This window comes from Ascaphus truei, unplaced genomic scaffold (assembly GCF_040206685.1).
Source record: "Ascaphus truei isolate aAscTru1 unplaced genomic scaffold, aAscTru1.hap1 HAP1_SCAFFOLD_964, whole genome shotgun sequence".
Taxonomy (NCBI): Eukaryota; Metazoa; Chordata; class Amphibia; order Anura; family Ascaphidae; genus Ascaphus; species Ascaphus truei.
In genome coordinates this window covers 75,900-91,799 of record NW_027457303.1, presented here as the reverse complement: position 1 = coordinate 91,799, position 15,900 = coordinate 75,900, and the positions used below count along the sequence as shown (strand labels likewise).

The window sequence follows — 15,900 nt, the reverse complement described above, 5'->3', positions numbered from 1 at the left end:
GGAGACGCTGGTCTGATTAATATAACACCCAGAGACGCCGGTCTGATTAATATAACACCCAGAGACGCCGGTCTGATTAATATAACACCCGGAGACGCCGGTCTGATTAATATAACACCCAGAGACGCCGGTCTGATTAATATAACACCCAGAGACGCCGGTCTGATTAATATAACACCCAGAGACACCGGTCTGATTAATATAACACCCAGAGACACCGGTCTGATTAATATAACACCCAGAGACGCCGGTCTGATTAATATAACACCCAGAGACGCCGGTCATTTAATATAACACCCAGAGACGCCGGCCTGATTAATATAACACCCAGAGACACCGGTCTGATTAATATAACACCCAGAGACGCCGGTCTGATTAATATAACACCCAGAGACAACGGTCTGATTAATATAACACCCAGAGACGCCGGCCTGATTAATATAATACCCAGAGACACTGGTCTGATTAATATAACACCCAGAGACGCCGGTCTGATTAATATAACACCCAGAGACTCCGGTCTGATTAATATAACACCCAGAGACGCGAGTCTGATTAATATAACACCCAGAGACGCCGGTCTGATTAATATAACACCCAGAGACACCGGTCTGATTAATATAACACCCAGAGACTCCGGTCTGATTAATATAACACCCAGAGACGCCGGTCTGATTAATATAACACCCAGAGACGCCGGTCTGATTAATATAACACCCAGAGACAACGGTCTGATTAATATAACACCCAGAGACGCCGGTCTGATTAATATAACACCCAGAGACGGCAGTCTGATTAATATAACACCCAGAGACGCCGGTCTGATTAATATAACACCCAGAGACGCCGGTCTGATTAATATAACACCCAGAGACGCCGGTCTGATTAATATAACCCCCAGAGACGCCGGTCTGATTAATATAACACCCAGAGACGCCGGTCTGATTAATATAACACCCAGAGACACCGGTCTGATTAATATAACACCCAGAGACTCCGGTCTGATTAATATAACACCCAGAGACTCCGGTCTGATTAATATAACACCCAGAGTCACCGGTCTGATTAATATAACACCCAGAGACGCTGGTCTGATTAATATAACACCCAGAGACACCGGTCTGATTAATATAACACCCAGAGACACCGGTCTGATTAATATAACACCCAGAGACGCCGGTCTGATTAATATAACACCCGGAGACGCCGGTCTGATTAATATAACACCCAGAGACGCCGGTCTGATTAATATAACCCCCAGAGACGCCGGTCTGATTAATATAACACCCAGAGACGCCGGTCTGATTAATATAACACCCAGAGACACCGGTCTGATTAATATAACACCCAGAGACTCCGGTCTGATTAATATAACACCCAGAGACTCCGGTCTGATTAATATAACACCCAGAGTCACCGGTCTGATTAATATAACACCCAGAGACGCTGGTCTGATTAATATAACACCCAGAGACGCCGGTCTGATTAATATAACACCCAGAGACACCGGTCTGATTAATATAACACCCAGAGACACCGGTCTGATTAATATAACACCCAGAGACGCCGGTCTGATTAATATAACACCCAGAGACGCCGGTCATTTAATATAACACCCAGAGACGCCGGTCTGATTAATATAATACCCAGAGACGCCGGTCTGATTAATATAACACCCAGAGACACCGGTCTGATTAATATAATACCCAGAGACGCCGGTCTGATTAATATAACACCCAGAGACGGCGGTCTGATTAATATAACACCCGGAGACACCGGTCTGATTAATATAACACCCAGAGACACCGGTCTGATTAATATAACACCCAGAGACGCCGGCCTGATTAATATAACACCCAGAGTCACCGGTCTGATTAATATAACACCCAGAGTCACCGGTCTGATTAATATAACACCCAGAGACGCCGGTCTGATTAATATAACACCCAGAGACGCCCCCGTGCAGGACCATATAAGAGCAATACACAATAATGTGCTAAAACAAGAATACTTTACTATCAGCATATAAACCGACATACCCATGGACAACACTTATACTAGCACAGTTCTACCAAACACTAATACTAGCACAGTTCTACCAAACACTAATGAGGTACAGCTACCCACTAAGCCTCACACGGCCGTAACCTCCCCCCAGCGTGTTACCAACACCATGTCCACACCCCGTAGGGTATACCGTCCCCAAAGTGCTGAGGTGCTCTTGAACACTGAACCTTCCCAGTGTCCCCATGAGAACCCACCCAAAGTGTGAGACAGCGCTGCCCCGCCAATGTGTGTATATTTGGTGCACTTGGTGTACCTGCCCAGGTGCTCCTGCACCCGGGTATGGTCACAAGGTGAAACGGATCCACTGATCCCAGCGATGTGGCGCAGCCCCCGCCTCTACGATACGGTAGGTGGGTCTGTGTCCCTCACTCTGGTACTACAGGGCAGTGTCCCTATCTAAGGGCCTGTCCCTGCAGCAACCACAAGCTGAGGGGAGTCGGAGCCTCGCTGGGGCCTAATGGGGTCTCTGGCCTAGTACAGAGGTTACTGACACCCTGCACATGCACACCCTACCCTTCTGGTGTCCCAGCTCCGACTGACGTGCTCAGCGCGCGAAATGTATCTTATTCCTCCTGCTCCTGCCTCTACTGCCCTATTGTCTGTCTTGTTCCATGTGGTCTAGCAGCCCCTGGGGCTGCTGTGAGTTGTAGTCCCTCGCGGCGCCTACAACTAAAGGCCGCCGCAACTATGCTTCTTCCGCGCGTGCACCGGATCTCGCGCATGCGCTATAACATTCAAGATGGCGGTGCCTATCCCTCCATCCGTCGCGTGACACCGGCGAACCGGTCGCCACATCTATTGGCTGCAGCCGCTCACCACAAATCGCCCTATACTGGCGCGCAACTCCCTCTCCCTCTCTCCACAGGTTCTCCCACCGCTCCGGTGGCACACACACGCCCACATAGCAGCTGTCCCCCTCCCACAGCCAGGTAAGGTGGCCTCGGAGGGACCTGGCTACACAAACATACATGGATAAATACATACATACATACATACATACATACTTACCTATGTAACCCAGGTCCCCTATAGGCTCTCTTCGTGGCCCCTGGGTCCCCTTGTTCCCCATCTTCCCCTACCTCCGGGAGTGGGTGCGTTTGGACAAGGTTGCAGAAGAGATTTGGGGGAGGTATGGAGTGGCGGCCGCATCGCCAGAAGCTCCCGGCGGCCCCTTAGCAGGGCGCCATCATCTTGCTCTGCGGGTGCGTGCGCAGTGAATCTTACACATGTGCAGATCGGATCTCTTGCCCGGCTGCCATTAGAGAGTTCACGCATGTGCAGTAGTACCCCCGGAGAGGCGGCCATTAGGAGTACAGGCTCGCAGGGAACTACAAGCCCCATCATGCACAGGGGCTTGAGATCAGGTGGCCCAGATCAGCCAAAAGGGCTGCAGCAATCCCTTGCTCCTTGCTATGGATACATTTGGCGCGCTGGAAGCCACATTAGTCGGAGCTGGGACAGCATAAGGGTAGGGTGTATATGTGCAGGGAGCCAGTGGCCCCTACACTAGGCCAGATACCCCTTAGGCCCCGACTCCCCTGTATAGTTTGTGGCTGCTACAGGGACAGGCCCTAGAGAGGGACACTGCTGCACTAGTGACAGGGACACAAGTGAACGCCGCACAGCAGTTATGGCCTGTGGTCTGGGACCACACCACCACCAAAAGCCATAGAACTCGCTACAGTGTGGGACACTCCAGCCGGATACTACCCCACGTGGAGGCAGACTCATCGCGGAGGCGGATTCCCTCGCTGGATCAGCGGATCCTGTCTGTGTAAAGCTGTGCGATCGGTGCTGGAGCACCTAAATACATCAAGTACACCAACCGTACATTTAGGCTAAGGGGCAGCGCTGCCTCACACATGGGGATGGGTGCGGGACTCGGAGGGCTCGGTGTTGGGTTACGGGGTGCGAGGCTTGGCGGGAGGGCTCGGTGTTGGGTTACGGCGTGCGAGGCTTGGCGGGAGGGCTCGGTGTTGGGTTACGGCGTGCGAGGCTTGGCGGGAGGGCTCGGTGTTGGGTTACGGCGTGCGAGGCTTGGCGGGAGGGCTCGGTGTTGGGTTACGGCGTGCGAGGCTTGGCGGGAGGGCTCGGTGTTGGGTTACGGCGTGCGAGGCTTGGCGGGAGGGCTCGGTGTTGGGTTACGGCGTGCGAGGCTTGGCGGGAGGGCTCGGTGTTGGGTTACGGCGTGCGAGGCTTGGCGGGAGGGCTCGGTGTTGGGTTACGGCGTGCGAGGCTTGGCGGGAGGGCTCGGTGTTGGGTTACGGCGTGCGAGGCTTGGCGGGAGGGCTCGGTGTTGGGTTACGGCGTGCGAGGCTTGGCGGGAGGGCTCGGTGTTGGGTTACGGCGTGCGAGGCTTGGCGGGAGGGCTCGGTGTTGGGTTACGGCGTGCGAGGCTTGGCGGGAGGGCTCGGTGTTGGGTTACGGCGTGCGAGGCTTGGCGGGAGGGCTCGGTGTTGGGTTACGGCGTGCGAGGCTTGGCGGGAGGGCTCGGTGTTGGGTTACGGCGTGCGAGGCTTGGCGGGAGGGCTCGGTGTTGGGTTACGGCGTGCGAGGCTTGGCGGGAGGGCTCGGTGTTGGGTTACGGCGTGCGAGGCTTGGCGGGAGGGCTCGGTGTTGGGTTACGGCGTGCGAGGCTTGGCGGGAGGGCTCGGTGTTGGGTTACGGCGTGCGAGGCTTGGCGGGAGGGCTCGGTGTTGGGTTACGGCGTGCGAGGCTTGGCGGGAGGGCTCGGTGTTGGGTTACGGCGTGCGAGGCTTGGCGGGAGGGCTCGGTGTTGGGTTACGGCGTGCGAGGCTTGGCGGGAGGGCTCGGTGTTGGGTTACGGCGTGCGAGGCTTGGCGGGTAGCTGGACCTCCTTATTGCTGTCTATGATCTGAGTGTTGTTCTGATTATACTGTTTCATATGCTAAGAGAAAAGTGTTATTGTTTTACCACATTGGTGCGTATCCAGTGCCATCTTAACGCATGGGCACGCTGGGCAGCTGCCCGGGGCCCCCACGAGCATAGGGGCCCCGCGCTAATCTATGCACAGGCCAGAATTTAACACTAATTTTCCGATCACCCGCCTCACATTCAAATCCCCCGCTAACTAGGAAGAAAGAGAAACATTACGCCTTGTATCGGAGAGTCGGCGTGTCTGCGTTCGCGAGAGAAATGTCGCCGTTTTTATTGCAAATGTTTGTGTTGAACACTTTATCAATAATAAATAATTGATAGTAATTTCTTACTGTGTGCCTGTGCATCTCCGTCAGTATCATTTACCAACTAAGTACCATTTTTATGTTGAAATCTTTGTTCAAGGCTCATGTTAGATTGTCCAAACGTTTGTATTGAATAAATGTCAAAACACTGATTTTATGGATAATTTACATTTTTATTCCTGTGAGTGGTTGTGTTGGCGGGACGCAGTGCACTGCTTTTCCCGGGGGCCTCTGATGCTGTTAAGACGGCTCTGTGTGTATCATTCATATATGTTCCTGCCCGAGGTTATCCCACATCCCGCGCAGGTGGAGGCGCTGTCACCTATCATTCCAGGCACACCACAGGCTCCCAGCGGCGGAGGCTCAGATCTCCTGTGAGCACAGGTAACGTACCCTACACACCGTAGTCGCCATATCTCCCAGGGGGTGGGGGAAAGTGCTCTACACATAGATAAATACATGTACATACATACATACATGTACATACATACATACATAATATGGAACATGTGCACAAGGCAAACATGGCACGCAAAAGCACAATATTACTCTGACAATCTCCTCCAGAGCTAAGTTTGGAAGGTTATCAACAATATATTCCAGCCTCCTAACCATCAACAACCAAGTAATATCATTGTAGCCAGGTCACCCCTCGTTGCTCTGCGACCCCCCCCCCCCCCCCGGGATCATTGGTGGGTGCTGCCGGAGCCAAGCGGCAAACCCGACGGCCAATCTGGAAGGTGGGGGCTTAGCAGGGAGCGCTCCGGCGGCTCCCGTGCAGGGTGCCGCCATGTTGCGCAAGTTCGCGCATGCGCAGTGAGTCCCCGGCGGCCCTGAATAGTGGCGCATGCGTAGTTGCAGCGCGCGAACGCTAGCCTACCAGGGAAGGCTCTTGGAAGGGACTATAAGTCACATGAGCCTCAGCAGTGCCCCATATGACACCAGGGAGCCAATAGGGCTTAGGATTGCCCTGCAGCAGGGTTTTTGATACATTTCGCGCGCTGAGCCCACGCTAGTCAGTCAAGACCGGGAAGAGCTAGGGGAAGGAGGTGAGTGCAGGGGTCTGTGACCCACTGCATTAGGCCATTAACCCCCCTAGGCCCCAGATAGGTCTTGAACTCCCCAGCTTGTGGTGCTACAGGGACAGGCCCTAGGTTAGGGACCCTGTCACAGTAGCACTAGTGTTAGATAGGGACACAGCGGACGCTGCGCTTCCAGAGAAGAGACTTGGGCTCAAGTCAGTGTAAAATAGAAAGAGACTATCTCCAGGGTGGGATCGCCCCTGGCGGACCCTCGTGCGAGGAAACACCGGATCAGACGGGATCACCAAGCGACAGATCCTTTTCGAAGTCGCTTGCAGGCCCGAGTGCAGGAGCGCTCGGCAGGTACCTTCCTAAGTGCACCAACGTATCTTATACATAACATCATTACACATAGTGGCAGCGCTGACCACGGGACAAGGGGGTTGGGCTGTGGACACGGTGTGGGGATACACGGTGGTGGGTAGGTACACTCCTAGTGGAGTGAAAGACATTTGGGACTGAGTTATATTGTGGAGTTACCCTCTAGGGGAAGTAGTAGTATTATAAGTGTGTGATTATTCTGCGTTACAGTAAAGTGTTATATACCTTCCTGTGTATGTGGTTATTGTATATGCGGGTCCTGTGTAGGCAACCTTCTACATCCCTAGAACCCTACACAGGTGGAGGCGCTGAAACCAAGAACGTTCCAGAGGATTCAGCCCAGGCTCTCACTGGCGGAGGCTCAGACCTCCTGTGAGCCTGACAGGTATACTGTACCACACCTGGTAACACATAGGTTTCCACCCACATACACGGTATCTGTGACTGGGATAGAGGGAATACCCGTTACATCACTAAGGGGGATATTACTCTGACAAACCCCACTGACATTGCAAATGCATTCAATGATTACTTTGTGGGGTGTGCCACTAACTTATTAGCGAAACGCAGGCCAAACCCCAACAGTGAACCTCATTCTGAGAGTACCCCTACAGTCCCACCCCCTCCCAACACTGCCCACAATTTTCAATTTGCCCCAGTATCTGAAGAGGAGATTACACAAGCGCTCCTCAAACTAAAACTAAGCAGCCAATGTGGACCTGACTTACTACAATCTAGGTTCCTACGACTTGGTGCCCCAGCCATTGCCAAACCAATTGCTTCCATAGTCAACTCTATCCTGTCTACAGGCCATATCCCTAAGACCTGGAAAACTGCCAGAGTTGTCCCAATCTTCAAAAGTGGGGACAAAAACACTGTCTCAAACTACAGACCAATCTCACTTCTCCCAATTCTATCCAAAGTCATGGAAAATGTGTCCACTCCCAATTAAGCGATTTCTACACCAAGACAAATTTCCCTAGCCAATTCCAGTCTGGGTTTCGTCCCAAACACTCCACCGTAACTACCCTGCTAAAAGTTTGCAATGAAATCCAGTGTGGAATGGAACAGGGACAACTCACTGGTGCAGTATTCCTACATTTTGCAAAGGCTTTTGATACTGTTGATCATGCTATCGTGCTTAACAAACTCCAGAGCTCTGGAATAGGGAAACATGCTTTAAACTGGTTTCAGTCCTACCTATCAGGAAGATCCCAACATGTGTCCATCTCAGGCTCTAACTCCAACCCCCTGGATATCACCTGTGGTGTCCCGCAAGGCTCTGTTCTGGGGCCCCTACTCTTCTCAGTGTTCATTAATGATCTTCCCACAGCTTGTAAGGAAGCCTCAATACACATGTATGCAGATGACACAATCCTATATGCACACAGCCATAGCCTCTCTGACCTTCAACACATACTTCAGTCTGACTTTTTGAGACTTGAAAATTGGATTTCCCAAAACAAACTGTTTTTAAACACTGACAAGACTGTAACAATGGTGTTTGGGACCAAGACTAAATTTGTAAAGCTTCCAGTGACTGAGCTCCTGATTAGAACCAATGCTACCACCACCCTAACCCCTGTCACTAGTTTTAAATACCTGGGCTCATGGTTTGACTCCCACTTAACATTCGGGATGCACATTGATACCCTGACAACCAAGACCTATGCCAAACTAGGGGTACTTTACAGGAACAAATCCTCCCTAAGTCTCCTGGTCAGAAAGCGTATCACACAGCAGATGCTAATGCCAATTATTGACTATGGAGATGTAGTATATGGCTCGGCTCCTCAAACCCACCTTAGCAAACTTGACACCCTCTACAATTCAATTTGCCGTTTCGTTCTCCAATGCAACTACAACACACATCACTGCGAAATGCTCAAAGAACTAGATTGGTCATCACTAGAGTCTAGGCGCAAAGTTCACCTTTCCTGTCTCACCCTCAAATACTTTCTGGGCAAACTACCCAGCTACCTGAACAAGCTCCTCACCCCTACCACATGCAGCACCTATCACCTGAGATCAGACTCCAAAAGACTGTTCATGGTCCCGAGGTTCCGGAAAGTACCCCGCCGAGTTCTCTCTCCTCCTCAGGCCGGTGATACTGAGTTACAGATCCCGGGAGTTTAACACAACCATCTAATCTCGTTTTTCATTTTACTCCCGTGTTAAACTCCCGGGATCTGTAACTCAGTATCACTGACCTGAGGAGGAGAGGGTACGCTCTGAAGCTTGTCTTATAGTATCAATTGAAAGTCCAAATAAAAAAGGTACAACCTAATACTCAAGTACTCATTTACAGTATTCTGCATTATCACAACTGGACTAACACAGCTATTTCTACTTAATTCCTGAAGTAGTTACACTGGGCAATATCTGTGCCAGCATTCCCCAAACTCCCCTCCAGTAACCTCTCATACCCCCAATACTCTCCCGTAGTAACCGATGCCCCCGGTAACACCCAATACTCCCGTAGTAACCAATGCCCCAGTACTTTTCCCCAGTATCCTCCAATACCCCCAGTACTCTCCCGTAGTAACCGATACCCCCAGTACTCTCCCGTAGTAACCGATGCCCCCAATACTCTCCCGTAGTAACCGATGCCCCTAGTACTTTCCCCCAGTATCCTCCAATACCCCCAGTACTCTCCCATAGTAACCAATGCCCCCAATCCTTTACCCCAGTAACCCCCAATACTCTCCCGTAGTAACCAATGCCCCCAATCCTTTCCCCCAGTAACCCCCAATACTCTCCCGTAGTAACCGATGCCCCTAGTACACCCCTCCAGCAACCTCCAATGCCCCCAGTACTTTCCCCCAGTAACCCCCAATACCCCCAGTACTCTCCCGTAGTAACCGATGCCCCCAGTACTTCCCCCAGTAACCCCCAGTATTGGTACATTGGGACAGGTTCCAATTTATTAGGATGAGGTTAGGGTTCATAATAACGTGCAGCGTAGATCACAGAACACAGAGAAGCATTACTGCGCTCGCAGGGAGCGCTCGCAGGGAGCGCTCGCAGGGAGCGCTCGCAGGGAGCGCTCGCAGGGAGCGCTCGCAGGGAGCGCTCGCAGGGAGCGGCGGGCCCTGCACAATGTGTTCAGTGGGGGGAACGCACTGCGCATGCGTGGAGGAGGACGAATACAGTCACATTGCGTCAGCCACAGTCGCTAAGATCAGTGATACCCCCTGCGAAGGGTCCCGCTGGGGGTAAATAGAGAGGAGCCGGCACGTGTGACAGGAACCTGACGCAGTACGCAAGTCCGAAACGCGTCGTTCCTGTCACACGTGCACCATTCCTATCCAGATCAGCCACCGTAGCCCTGAAGGACCTCTGTGATCCGGCCCCGTCAACGGACACGGAAGTGGGAGTCAGCCGTGAACAGCGGCCCGGAACGGGCTGCACCAGAGCTGCAACCACTGACTGTTACATGTCAGCCGTTTCCACTTCGTGGTTACTGTTATAATAAACGTTACCACTCACACGCGGGGGACGGGACAGGCACAACCCCCAGAGAGGACCAGACGTGTGGCCGTACAAACGCCACAGAGGAGAGACCAGCGGTCTAAAGAGAACATTGAGAGATCGTGACCCCCACAGGCCGGGTGAGCAGCACGCGACTGATTCCCCACCTATACATTTCATGCACTCACACTCACACTCACACTCATCTTTCTTTCAATATATTCCAACTGCACTGCTCAAAAAGGGTCAAGGGAAGATCCTGACCTGGTCAAGCTGCCAACCAACAGAGGGGCCACTATATTAATTTACATTTTCTGGTTTCCTCTCATTACTGGGTATTAACACTGTATACTCTGTGCATAGATACTGTACATCCACCAGGGGGCGCCATGGTCACTACTATAACCCCCGATAGCTGCCAGTACTCTCCCCAGTAAGCACCAATACCCCCAGTACTCTCCCCAATAAGCACCAATACCCCCAGTACTCTCCCCAGTAAGCACCAATACCCCTCAGTACTCTCCCCATCAGTTTTCCTCTATACACCTCAGTACTCTCTTGTAGTAACCGATGCGCCTAGTACTCTCCTCCAGTTACCAATACCCCAGTACTCTCCTCCAGTTACCAATACCCCTCAGTACTCTCCCCAGTAAGCACCAATACCCTTCAGTACTCTCTCCATCAGTTTTCCTCTATACACCTCAGTACTCTCCTGTAGTAACCGATGCGCGTAGTACTCTCCTCCAGTAACCAATACCCCCAGTACTCTCCCCAGTAGCCCCCAATACTCTACAATAATCCCCAATATCCCAAGAACCGTCTAGAAATTCTAGGTCTTGGTGTCTCCTGTGGGAGAGAACTCGTCTCATCTGCCAGATCCTCACACTGGCCTCTCACCCTTATCTGACCTCTTACCCTTATCTGACCTCTCACACTATCTGACCTCTCACCTCTATCTGACCTCTCACCTCTATCTGACCTCTCACCTTTATCTGACCTCTCACCTCTATCTGACCTCTCACCTCTATCTGACCTCTCACCTCTATCTGACCTCTTACCCTTATCTGACCTCTTACCCTTATCTGACCACTTACCCTTATCTGACCACTTACCCTTATCTGACCTCTCACACATACACACAGTCAGTCACTGAGGCAGGAGCTGGGGATGTTATACTGGGGTAAAATACAGAACATATTCTAACACCATTTATCCCCCATCCTGCAAATCCACACACTCACCCAGCTACATAACCACCCTATCCTCCCATCCAACCCCTACACCCCACTCACCCCTACACCCCACTCCTACCCTACCCTCCACTCACCCAGCTACATAACCACCCTATCCTCCCATCCAACCCCTACACCCCACTCACCCCTACACCCCACTCCTACCCTACCCTCCACTCACCCAGCTACATAACCACCCTATCCTCCCATCCAACCCCTACACCCCACTCACCCCTACACCCCACTCCTACCCTACCCTCCACTCACCCCCCATAACCACCCTATCCTCCCATCCAACCCCTACACCCAACTCACCCCTACACTCCACTCCTACCCTACCCTCCACTCACCCAGCTACATAACCACCCTATCCTCCCATCCAACCCCTACACCCAACTCACCCCTACACCCCACTCCTACCCTACCCTCCACTCACCCCCCATAACCACCCTATCCTCCCATCCAACCCCTACACCCAACTCACCCCTACACCCCACTCCTACCCTACCCTCCACTCACCCCCCATAACCACCCTATCCCCCATCCAACCCCTACACCCAACTCACCCCTACACCCCACTCCTACCCTACCCCCCACTCACCCAGCTACATAACCACCCTATCCTCCCATCCAACCCCTACACCCCACTCACCCCTACACCCCACTCCTACCCTACCCTCCACTCACCCAGCTACATAACCACCCAATCCTCCATCCAACCCCTACACCCAACTCACCCCTACACCCCACTCCTACCCTACCCTCCACTCACCCCCCATAACCACCCTATCCCCCATCCAACCCCTACACCCAACTCACCCCTACACCCCACTCCTACCCTACCCTCCACTCACCCCCCATAACCACCCTATCCTCCCATCCAACCCCTACACCCAACTCACCCCTACACCCCACTCCTACCCTACCCTCCACTCACCCCCCATAACCACCCTATCCTCCCATCCAACCCCTACACCCAACTCACCCCTACACCCCACTCCTACCCTACCCTCCACTCACCCCCCATAACCACCCTATCCTCCCATCCAACCCCTACACCCAACTCACCCCTACACCCCACTCCTACCCTACCCTCCACTCACCCCCCATAACCACCCTATCCTCCCACCCAACCCCTTCACCTCACTCCTACCATACTCTCCACTCACCCCTAGCCTCCATTCACCCCCCATAACCATCCTATCCCCCATCCAACCCCTACACCCCACTCACCCCTACACCCCACTCCTACTGTACCATACCCTCCACTCACCCCTAGCCTCCACACACCCCATCCTCCCACCCATCCCCTACACCCCACTCCTACCATACCCTCCACTCACCCCTAGCCTCCACTCACCCCCTCATAACCATGCTATCCTCCCATCCAACTCCTACACCCCACTCACTCCTACACCCCACTCCTACCCTCCACTCACCCCCCATAACCACCCTTTCCCTCATCCAATTCATACACCCCACTCACCCCTACAACCCCTCTCCTACCATACCCTCCACTCACCCATAGCCTCCATTCACCCCCTCCCATAACTACCATATCCTCCCATCAACCCCCACACCCCACTCACCCCTACAATCCCTCTTATACCCTACACTCAACCTCCATAACCATCCTATCAACTATTCAACCCCTACTCCCCACTCACCCCTATACTCCACTCCTGCCATCCACTCACATCTACCCTCCACTCACCCACAGGGCAGTTACCTTGGTAGTGCTCTGGTATTGGGGGCAGTGCGACTGCCATGTAGGTAGCATAGTACTTCCATGCAGGGGGCCCCTCTTCCTCAGGTGGGGGAGGGTACCTGCGTTTTCGGAGGGGTAGGCAGGCTTGGTCCTTGCACACTCCCTTTTCCCCCCCTGACTCACTCTCTGTCACCTCCAGCTTCACCTCCTTCACAGCCCCCCCTGACCAAACTCCCAGGGGTCTCCTGGGAACTACACTCATGTCCACGCTCTTTCGGGTGCTGAGGTCCAGGGGAACCAGGGTGTCCATCCCACAGGAACAGGGGCTGTGGGGGTTGTCCATTGGTCTGGGTCAGTGGATGTTACTCCACCCAGAGGCAGCTCGGACCCAGAGTGATACTGTATGTCCAGGAGTCTGGTGGTCACTCTCTCCCTCCTCTCTTGTGAATGTCCCTCTCTTCTCTCTCTCCTCTGTGTCTGTCCCTCTCTTCTCTGTCTGTCTCTTCTCTCTCCCTCCTCTTTGTGTCTGTCTCCCTCCTCTCTGTGTCTGTGTTCTCTCTCTCCTCTGTGTCTGTCTCTTCTCTCTCCCTCCTCTTTGTGTCTGTCTCTCTCCTCTCGTGTCAGTCTCTCTCCCTCCTTTCTGTGTCTGTCTCTCTCCTCTCTGTGTCTGTCTCTTCTCTTTCCCTCCTCTGTGTCTGTCTCTTCTCTCTCCCTCCTCTTTGTGTCTGTCTTCTCTCTCTCCTCTGTGTCTGTCCCTATCTTCTCTGTCTGTCTCTTCTCTCTCCCTCCTCTTTGTGTCTGTCTCTCTCCTCTCGTGTCAGTCTCTCTCCCTCCTTTCTGTGTCTGTCTCTCTCCTCTCTGTGTCTGTCTCTTCTCTTTCCTTCCTCTGTGTCTGTCTCTTCTCTCTCCCTCCTCTTTGTGTCTGTCTTCTCTCTCTCCTCTGTGTCTGTCCCTATCTTCTCTGTCTGTCTCTTCTCTCTCCCTCCTCTTTGTGTCTGTCTTCTCTCTCTCCTCTGTGTCTGTCCCTATCTTCTCTGTCTGTCTCTTCTCTCTCCCTCCTCTTTGTGTCTGTCTTCTCTCTCTCCTCTGTGTCTGTCCCTCTCTTCTCTGTCTGTCTCTTATCTCTCCCTCCTCTTTGTGTCTGTCTCTCTCCTCTCTGTGTCTGTGTTCTCTCTCTCCTCTGTGTCTGTCTCTTCTCTCTCCCTCCTCTTTGTGTCTGTCTCTCTCCTCTCGTGTCAGTCTCTCTCTCTCCTCTCTGTGTCTGTGTTCTCTCTCTCCTCTGTGTCTGTCTCTTCTCTATCCCTCCTCTTTGTGTCTGTCTCTCTCCTCTCTGTGTCTGTCTTCTCTCTCTCCTCTCTGTGTCTGTCTTCTCTCTCTCCTCTGTCTGTCTCTTCTCTTTCCCTCCTCTGTGTCTGTCGCTTCACTCTGTCCCTCCTCTCTTTGCTGTCCCTTCACTCTCTCCTCTCCGTGTCTGTGCCTCCCTTCTCTCTTGTGAATGTCCCTCTCTTCTATCTTTCCTCTCTGTCTGTCTCTTCTCTCTCTCCTGTCCGTCCCTCTCTTCTCACTCTCCTCTCTATGCTGTCACTTCTCTCTCCCTCCTCTCTGTCTCTCACTTCTCTCTCCTCTCTGTCTGTCCCTCACGTCTCTCTCTCTCCTCTCTCTCCTCTCTGTGTCTGTCTGTCTCTCTGACTGTCTTTCTCTCTCTTTATTGCATTGGTCTCTCTCTCACTTACATTTTCTTGGAGTTTCAGACTGTCTCTCTCTCTTTCCTGGTTATTCTCACGCTCTCTTTCTGTCTCTGTGTTGCTCTCTCTCCCTCTGTCTCCCCACCTCCCTCTCTTTTCTCTGGTTGTTCTTTCTCCCCCTGTCTCTCCTCACTTCCCCAGTGTCCCGTCTCCCTCTGTCTCCCCACCCCTCTCTTTTTCTGTCCCCCCTCCCTCCCTCCCTCTCTCTCTCCCTCCCTCTCTTCCCCCCTCTCTCTTCCCCCCACCTCTCCCTCCCCCCCCACTCCCTCTCCCCCTCCCCTCTTTCTCTCCCCCCTCTCTCTCTCCCTCCCCCTCCTCTCCCTTTCCCTCTCTCCCCTCTCCCCCCTCCCCACACACCCCGGTGACCCCCCTCTCTGGCTGGCAGCCTCACAGGCTGTCTCTCTCTCTCTCTCTGTAGGAAGCTGCTGTCTCACTGGGACTTCCCCGTCTCTCAGGGACTTCCCCGTCTCTCGCATAACACACCCAGGTGCTTTCTCACCCTGTTCCCTGAAGGGAACCTCCCCCCGCAGCGAGGAAACCAGCGAGACGGTCACCCAGCCATATAACCGCTCCCTATACCTAATCCTATTACCCTATATAACCCTCTCATTACCCTATATAACCGCTCCCTATACCTAATCCTATTACCCCATATAACCCTCTCATTACCCTATATAACCGCTCCCTATACCTAATCCTATTACCCCATATAACCCTCTCATTACCCTATATAACCGCTCCCTATACCTAATCCTATTACCCCATATAACCCTCCCATTACCCTATATAACCGCTCCCTATACCTAATCCTATTACCCCATATAACCCTCTCATTACCCTATATAACCGCTCCCTATACCTAATCCTATTACCCCATATAACCCTCTCATTACCCTATATAACCGCTCCCTATACCTAATCCTATTACCCCATATAACCCTCCCATTACCCTATATAACCGCTCCCTATACCTAATCCTATTACCCCATATAACCCTCTCATTACCCTATATAACCGCTCCCTATACCTAATCCTATTACCCCATATAACCCTCCCATTACCCTATATAAC

The 15,900-nt window shown here is 52.7% G+C and overlaps 1 protein-coding gene across 1 annotated transcript in view; it reads right to left on the bottom strand.

Annotated features, from left to right (window-relative positions):
• Window positions 1–13,428, bottom strand: part of LOC142486583 (B-cell lymphoma 3 protein-like) — a gene marked incomplete at its 3' end in the record, with an annotated part of 40,449 nt that extends 27,021 nt beyond the window's left edge. Inside the window, exon 1 of the mRNA XM_075585168.1 lies at window positions 13,106–13,428. Coding sequence (XP_075441283.1) covers window positions 13,106–13,427 — 322 coding nt within the window. The remainder of the gene's footprint in view (window positions 1–13,105) is intronic.
• Window positions 13,429–15,900: the final 2,472 nt, after the last annotated feature.